Raw genomic sequence first — 9175 nt, forward strand, 5'->3', positions numbered from 1 at the left:
GCCGCTCGGCTGTGTCAGTGCTGGCTGTGTCAGTGTCTGACACTCTGGTGTCAGTGGTGCAGCGGGGAGCTGGCGGCAGCTCTGACCGACTGCAGTCAGCTGACACAGCTCTGTCCGACAGGGCCGGAGGTGACGGAGCTGAGGTGGCCGGAATGGTACGGGAGTGGTCTGTCGGTATCTCTCCAGGGGGTGGCTGCCGACACCATCAGTCACCTGGCTGACCTGGGACGGACGGTCAACCGACTGGAGATATACGGTGAGCAGCGGCAGCACGGACAGGCTGCTGATATACGAGCTCAGCGAATGGCGGACACCGAGTAACGGTGTGCCGTTGTCGCACCTCGTGGCAGAGGTCGATAAAATCTCTGACCATCTGACCCTAGTCAGAGAAAAACAAACGAGCGAAAATCACATAAAGAAGAAAATATCATGGAAGAAATTCTAAGATAAGCAAAGCCAGCATTGTTACATCCATACACCTATATCATCGACTAACAACAGCACGAGTAACAATTTAGTGATGACAGTTTTCTACCATTTCTCCACTTTCTCCCTAGTCAGAGCTGGTCTGATCCGGTCAGAAGCAGCTCTGTGCCTATTAGGTCGGTTTCCCTACCAATTCATAACCAAATATCGCTCTTATTAACCCGGTTTACATAGCGTATTTGACGAGGCTCTAGCTCGTTAATTTGGCGATAATTTCGATGCAGTGGTCTACAAATATTTAGAGGGGATCATTTTGTAAATTGTTAAGCACCATTGGTATCTTTTGCAACATCACGGACGGAGATATAAGCTTGCAACAAACCCTATGTAAACCGGGTTATTGGCAGTCGGAGAAAGTGGCGTTTTTGTCGACCGCTTTGTTTTCTTCAGCTGCCAAACTCTTGAGACAAGATAAAAATAGTTGAGATTTATCAATAATAGTCGCTAATTCTTGCGATGTTTATTGCGAATCTGAAGGAATTTCTTCAAATACAAAGAAAAGTCTCAATAACGGGAAATAGCCACCTTAGCAGCAAAGACGCTAAGGCAGGGGTCGGCAACCTTTTTTGGATTGGGGCCGGATAGGTATGTGATTTGGAAGCAGCCGGCGGGACGGAGCATGGTCACAATTTGTTACAATCACGCGCAGGAGCCGCGGACCGGAACACAATGTTAGTTACTGATGCCAGCCGCGGGCCGGATCCGGGCCGCGGGCCGTAGGTTGCCGACCCCTGCAAGGGCCCGACAGCGACGCGCGGTGAGGGAGGGAGGGAGTGGGTAGGGGGACTAGGAAAAAGGGGAGATGAGACGCGGGGCAGGAGGGCAGGAGGCCGGCGCTGGCCGCGGGGAAGGTAGGGGTTGGGGGGGGGGGGGGAGGGGTGACTCGCAGGAGCAAAACACACCCGGGTTTCAGTCGGCAGAGGACTGCGTGCGCGTAATGTTTTGTATTGTATTGTATTTTACATCATTGGCACTCATCTGTGGCGAATAGTCGGCGATACCTTGGCAACGAGTCGGCGCACGCAGCGATATGTCGGCGCCGACTCGGCGACTGTTTGGCGATTATATTCGTTTATCACAAGTTCGGCGAACGGCCACGAAATTTTCATTTTTCATGAAAAATTTGTGGTGGTCGTGACGAGCCGTATAAGTTGCGCGGTGGACACCGAATGGTCTGCGAAATGCCAAGACCGTGGAAGAAAGATCCCGAATCGGTCCGCGACATAGGATGACCTGCATATTCGTGTACCAAAATTTGGCAGTGTAACAAGGGCTTATGACTGCCGTAGTGTTTTGGGTTGCGTGGATAGGTATCCAAATTCATCATTTCTCACAATCGTCGAAGAAAAGCCTGGAGAAAATTGGCCGGTAGTCGGAGAAACTCCATGAATTTTGTCGACCTCTGCCTCGTGGAGACAGGTGTGATACATAGCCAATGTGCTTTGTGAAATAATGAAGCCAACTGAGCTCCGAAATTGAGGAGGACTGTACAATCAGTGACATATTCGATCATAGTCAGTTGAACATACCTACATATTGCGATTGAAATGCAATGTTTGGTGCACTTCAATGCATTGGCTGAATTGATTGCATACCTATCCATAGATAACATGAACATTCATGTTATCATGTTCATTCATTCATGTTATCACATTCATTCATGTTTATATGGCATATCATATAGAACCACTGTTATATCATCGTCTGTGTCCATAAAACCATGCGAATTCATAGCTGTTTCGTTTTTTCCATATATCGCCATGTATTACAGCTAACTGATCGTGTCTGTATGTGTGTCTGTGTGTTTTCCAGATTGTACTGATCTCACGACCGGCAGCCTGGAGCCCCTCACCAGGTGCCCTGAGCTGTGGTATCTCACCCTGTCCGGCGGCGTCCCTGACACCGTGAGCCTGGAGCCCCTCACCAGGTGCCGTGTGCTGCAGTATCTCACTCTGTCCGGCGGCGTCCCTGACGCTGTCAGCCTGGAGCCCCTCACCAGGTGCCCTGGGCTGCGGTGGCTCACCCTGTCCGGCGGCGTCCCTGACACCGTGAGCCTGGAGCCCCTCACCAGGTGCCCTGAGCTGCTGTCTCTCACCCTGTCCGGTGGCGTCCCTGACGCCGTGCTGGACAGTCTCAGCGGCTGCCCCGGGCTGTGGATCCTTACACTGGGGGACCGCCAGCGGCCGGCAGAGACGGCCTTCACAGCAGCAGCGTACATCAGGTCAGTCAGCAGACACTGGCGAGGGGTGTCCTGTCAGACACTGACACTGACACACTGACACACTGACACTGACACACTGACACTGACACACTGACACTGACACACTGACACTGACACACTGACACTGACACAATCACACTGACACACTCACACTGACACACTGACACTGACACAAACATACTAACTCCAACTCACTGACACTGATTCACTGACTGACACGGGTTCTGACACAATGACTGACACTCTGACACAGGCACATTGACATACTGACACTGACACACTGATGCTGATACACTGATACTTGCACACTGACATTGACACACTGACACCGACACATTGACAACGACGCATTGACACTGACACACTGACACTGACACATTGACACCGACGCATTGTCACTGACACCGACACACCGACACTGAACTACTGACACACTGACACTGACTCGTACGTCCGGCCGGCTGGTGCCGCTGTGTTTGTGTGTGACGGCTCTGCTGCTCTGCTCTGTTACAGACTGGTGAAGTCGTGTCGGGAGCTGTGGTGTCTGCACCTTCACTGCACGGCAGACACCACCCGGGCCGTGCTGACCGCCCTGAAGGAGGCGCACCTGCGCCGGGGCCCATTCGGTACCATCGGTCTCTTTGTCCCCGGTAGGTGAGAGGGCGCCGCGCGCCGCGCCTCTGACCAGTCAGTCCCTCACAACAGACGCTGCACGGCGCCACCGGCCTCTCAGACACACACACTCGACCACCGCCGCAGGCCACGTCACGGACGGTGACGTGACGCGTCACGGCCACCACGGCCGACGGTGACGTCACGTTAGCCGTCTGTCCTGTGTGTGACGTCACTGTCCGGCGGTGTGTGGACATGGCTGTACCGCTGTCTGTGTGTCTGTCTGTGTGTGAAGTGTCCACCTCAGACGTGTCTCTGCTCTGTCCACAGGGGAGCTGTACCGTCAGCTGAAGAGCCAGCAAGGCGATGGGGTCTTAGTGTTGGAGTGGTGTGATTGATGCGCTGCACTACCGACCGTGCAGTGATGAGCTGACTGCAGAGAGGCCGAGCCAGTCGGCCGGGGCCGCCAGCTGACTGCTGCCGTGTGTGCTGCACCAGCCGGCACTGAGAGCGGCGCCGGTCAGCCGGCACACGGCCCCGGTGTCCGCTCTAGTGTAGTCATGTAGTTGTAGTAGTTGTAGTGTAGATGTAGTAGTAGCACACGGATGTGATGTAGTGGGTAACTACCGGGCGGGTATTGTGGGTAATTGACTGGACGGATATGATCTAGTGGGTAATTACCCGGCGGATATTGTGGGTAATTGGACGAAGGATGTGATACAGTGGGTAATTACCAGGTGGGTATTGTGGGTTATTGGCTGGAACGATGTGACCTGGTGGGTAATTACCGGGCGGGTATTGTGGGTAATTGGACAGTGAAAAGTGATGTGCTGGAGAGACTACCGATCGTGGCATTAGGCTATTCTGTATGTAGAACACACGTCTCTGACCGTCCGACTCGGTTCACCGCGCCTGGTCCCGGCGGCACGGCCGGCCTCGGTCACGTGACCGCTCCCCCGGTGGAGTCGGACGGCTCGGTCACGTGACCGCTCCCCCCGGGTCTGGCTGCACCTCGGCTCGGCGGTGCTGAGCGCCGTGCTGAGCGTGTTGTGACACGTCCCACACAGACAGCTCTACTCGACTACTGGCTAGCTGCCGTCCGAGCTGGCAGTATACACGCGGTGCCAGTTCAGACGGCGGCCGGCCGCGCCGCGCCTGCCCGCTCCGGTCCCGGCCGGCGGCCGTCACCCGGCCCGGGGCGGGGACCGGTCCGTCAGCTGACCATTGGTCAGTCAGCTGATTGGTCCGTCAGCTGATTGGTCCGTCAGCTGCCCCGCTCTCCACCGGCGGAGCGCGGCGCACGCCGAGACTCGAGACGTCAAACACAATGTCTATAGGTTTAGGCTGGGTTTAGGTTTAACCCGCGCCCAGATGGGGTCTGCCGAGCAACGCGGTCTGATGGGGGGGGGGGGCCATTTGGGCCCCCCCCTCAGATCTCGAGAACCACGCAACATAGCGACAAGCGGTAAACGGTGTTGGATAGCCCAAACGGGGAACTACCTTGTGACCCAATTTCAATTACCTCGGTCAAACCGATGACGTCACAGGTCAGGTCAAAGGTCGAATTTTCACCGTTTACAGGCATTTCAAGAAATGCGTTGTAAAATCGAGCAAAATGCATTTCATTGAAAATCATCGATGGGGAAATGTTCTTCAAACACATATTTTGCTATTTGAGGTCACTGATACCAGGTCAGGTCACAGAGGTCAGGTCCCTGGGGGGGGGGGGGTCACAATATGAAAGTGTCGTGTGATACATGTTTCATGGTCCATTTTACATGACAAATGCGATTATGTGGGTCAGACAGACTTTAGGGCCAGCTTAGGTCACGTTTTGGTCAAGGTCAGGTCAAGGTCAGGTCAAGGTCAGGTCAAATTAGGTCAAATTTCAAAGTTGATATTTTTGCATAAAATGGGTATCAATTCGATGCAGCTTGTCACGGGGAGTTCAATGGTGGTCTCCGTTTTGCGCTACGAGGTCTAGAATTGCTAAAATTGGGTTCAAAAATTTGACGTCATCAATTTTTAACAGTTTTTTTCGCTATAACTTGGCCAAAAAAAGAGGTATCGATCTAAAATTTGGTATGTATATCGAATAGCCCAGGGACTATCACATATGTTCCGGTTTTTTTTTTGAAATTCGAAAAAAAAATTTGGAATTTTTTTGAGTTTTTCTAAAAAAAATATTTTTTTTAATTTTTGGGGGTCAAAATCCCAAAATTTCGAAAATCCGAGATTGCAGTTTTGTAGCGCCGTTTTTTTCCCTACACAACCACCTAAAGAACTTTAAAATTGCTTGTTAACTGTAGAATTGGTGAGCGTTTCAAGATGTCATGTTTTTTGCTCATATTTACTCGAACATGACCTCAGTTTGACCTCAATAACTCCTGACCTGAGGTGACCTGTGACTTGAAATTTTGTGTGAAGGTGTCAGATTGATGCCCGGTAAGGTACCCAAAATTTGGCGGCGCTGCGCGCCGCCGTTTTCTCGCTATTTAAGAAAAAACACAGGGGGGGGGGCAAAATGGCCCCCCATCAGGGCGCGGGTTAATCGGATGTTCTGGTATAGACCATGTGTCTATTCTACTCTGTGTCTGCTAATAACACGACATGATTCGTTTGAGCTGTACCATCTGTCGCCATCAATAAACCAATGAGCAGTGTGCCGAGTGTTTGTCCGGCTGCACCGTCCGCCCCGCCCCGCTGTGAGCCGTCATTTTCCGCCCCGCCCCGCTGTGAACCGTCATTTTCCGCCCCGCTCCGCTGTGAACCGTCATTTTCCGCCCCGCTCCGCTGTGGACCGTCATTTTCCGCCCCGCCCCGCGCGGTCACAGACAGTCCGCCCCGGCGGAGCGGAGCGGCAGTCTCCGTACACCGTCTCCGTACCCGTCATATACGGACCGTACAGCGGCCGTACACACAGCAGTGACACTGCAGTGACACACACACGGAGACACACGGAGACACCTCGTCACGGAGACACGGACAGACACGGACACACGGACATACACGGAGACACCTCGACACGGACATACACGGAGACACGGACATACACGGTCCCCGGCTTCTGCCCGGCCATATCCACTCGAGCTACAGCGAAACAGGTGATGATTGAAAGTCAGAACTACTCGACTGATGTGGTATTATAATCAGCACCAAGTCCACCCCGTCCCGGCCATACAGCGGTGCGGCGCGGCTGCAGAGCTGTCTGCCGACTGGTGCGGTGCCGCCGGCCGTGGCCGCTCGTCTGTCGGCGGCCCGGACTGCAGCCGGTGGCCGAGCTGCCGGTCCCGGCGACTCGCTGCCGGCTGGGCTGACCGCCGTCAGTCACCTGAGCGGTGCTGGCCGGCCCGAGCCGGGACTGCGGCGCGCCGCGGCACCTCAGCGACGCACCCTCTGGGACACTGAGCGGCGCGCACCGGTGGGACGGTCCCTGCCGACTGTCCCTACCCCATGAGTGGGACCGGTGGGACTGTCTCTGCCGACTGTCCCTACCCCATGAGTGGGACCGGTGGGACTGTCTCTGTCGACTGTCCCTACCCCAGGAGTGGGACCGGTGGGACTGTCTCTGCCGACTGTCCCTACCCCATGAGCCTAATTTCCGCGCGCGTCAACACCTAAGCAGCTTCCTATCAAATTACTCATTAGATCAATTAGTGACAACTGCAACATTTTCCTCCGGCTCGCTCCTGGATGTGTGTATTGTTAACAACCGTGAGCTCGTTTGCGACAGCCGTGTTAAATATTGTCACTTCAGTCCTCACAAATTTATCGATGTCGTTGTGAATGTGCCGAAACTGCGTCAAAAGCCCACTGTTATCTCGTCTCGCTCCTTTAAGCGTTTAGATCACCCAGCACTGCATCATGACTTACTCGATGTTGACTGGGATTATGTATTCTCCGCCGAAACCGTCAGTGATAAGTGGGATGCTTTCTTGTCTTTCTTCGTACCTGTTTTCGATGCCCATGCCCCAATTAAGCGTGTGTCTATCCGTAACCCGACTGCTCCTCCCGTCTCCGTCGCCACTCGAGATCTCATGTCCCAACGTCGCGCTGCGCTTCGCCATTTAGGCCGCAACTCGAGCGAGTACAAAAACCTTAACCGCTCTGTCCGGGCGGCTTTGCGTCGCGACCGGCGGGTGGAACTACAGAGGGAAATCGGGGAACGGGGCCCCAACAAAGTTTGGCAATGTATCAGGTCGGTGGTTGCCGGTAAGAAGGATGGTTCTGATGTTCAGCCTGACCTATCTGCCAATGACTTAAATTCTTTCTTTGTATCCGTCGGTCCTCGTGTCGCTGCCGAGATCCGAGCCCAAAACGCACCTACCGATTTGAATGTACGTCTTACCCGTGTTGGCGCATGCAGTTTTCAGCTTCGAGAAATCACACTTGCCGAGCTTGAGCGGACGATTTTCAGCATGCGTAGCTCGGGTGCTTGCGGTACCGACAGCGTCTGCGTTCGCATGCTGAAAGCCGGATTCCGAGCTATTGGTGGCGTCATCCTGCATATTATCAATACCTGCTTAATTCAATCCGATATCCCCGATTCGTGGAAACATTCCATAGTTCACCCTCTATTCAAATCCGGCAATCCTTCAGACCCCGCAAACTTCCGGCCCATTTCCCTGGTCCCTGTAATCATGAAAGTGGTTGAGCGCATTGTCCATCAGCAGCTCTACGCCTACCTCTCCCTTAATCACCTTCTGGCATCCTCACAGCACGGCTTCCGCCCCCGGCACTCTACTGAAACAGCGTTGTTGTCCGTCACTGAACGCATCCTGGCCGCCACCGACAGGGGGGAGATCTCAATGCTATGCCTTCTCGATCTTAGTAAATGTTTTGACGTGATAGACCACGAGCTTCTGATGCAAAAACTTATGCTGCACGGTATCGAAATTTCCTGGTTCGCCGCCTATCTTCATGGACACACCCAGAGCGTGTCGTTGAAAAATGGGTCCGGAAATAGAGTGCTGTCTCGGCCTCTTCCTAATACCATGGGTGTCTTCCAGGGCTCTGCGTTAGGGCCGTTACTTTTCACCATCTTCTCTAACAACTTATCGCTGTACGCGGGTGATGCAGTAGTCTTTCAATATGCCGACGACACCCAAGTATTGGTTAGCGGTCCTGCCAGGGACCTTGGAGTTCTCATCTCGCGCATGGAGGTTTCACTCGCGTCACTCAACGAATGGTTCTGCGCTAACGCCCTGAAGGTCAACGCCAGTAAAACACAGCTCATTGTCTTCGGCAGTCGTCAAAATTTACGCAAATTGCCAGATTTCAGGGTATCGTTCCGTGACGCAGCGTTGCAGCCGTGCGCGCAGGTGGGGAACCTGGGCGTCACTTTTGACAGTACTCTATCCTGGGACGCTCACGTCTCCGAACTCAGCCGCCGGTGTACGGGACTGTTGATCGGTCTCTCCCATGCGCGCCACAGTCTCCCGGATGGCATCATTAGAACGCTCGTGACAGCACTCGTTATCTCACGCATCCAGTACTGCCTCTCAGTTTATGGCAATGGGTCCCAAAAAAATTTTGATCGTCTCCAAAAAATTTTGAACTTCGCTGCTAGAGTCATTTTCGGTCGCCGTAAATTTGCCCATGTCTCTGACCTGCGAAAAAAGCTCGGGTGGTTGTCCCCGCGTCATATGGCTGATTACCAAACCCTTGTTATCGCCCACAAAACCATTCAGCGCGGCGAACCCGAGGAATTGGCAACCATGTTCGTCACAAACAGCGCTGTCCGGGAGAGACACTCCAGGCAAGACCACCTCTTTCACCTTCCGCGACCACGGCTGGAAACGGGTAGGCGGCGGTTCGGCTATCGAGCCGCTGCTCTACTCAACAGTCTCCCAACTC

At 53.8% G+C, this 9175-nt stretch overlaps 1 protein-coding gene across 1 annotated transcript in view; it reads left to right on the forward strand.

Annotated features, from left to right (window-relative positions):
- The window catches only part of LOC122364889, a 40830-nt gene extending 37113 nt beyond the window's left edge, over positions 1 to 3717 (forward strand). The window contains exons 7-10 of the mRNA XM_043335692.1: positions 122 to 233; positions 2486 to 2707; positions 3221 to 3357; positions 3650 to 3717. Of these exons, the coding sequence (XP_043191627.1) occupies positions 122 to 233; positions 2486 to 2707; positions 3221 to 3357; positions 3650 to 3717 (539 nt within the window). The remainder of the gene's footprint in view (positions 1 to 121; positions 234 to 2485; positions 2708 to 3220; positions 3358 to 3649) is intronic.
- Positions 3718 to 9175: the final 5458 nt, after the last annotated feature.

Source organism: Amphibalanus amphitrite, unplaced genomic scaffold, assembly GCF_019059575.1.
Source record: "Amphibalanus amphitrite isolate SeventyFive unplaced genomic scaffold, NRLGWU_Aamphi_draft 000705F_arrow, whole genome shotgun sequence".
Lineage (NCBI taxonomy): Eukaryota > Metazoa > Arthropoda > Thecostraca > Balanomorpha > Balanidae > Amphibalanus > Amphibalanus amphitrite.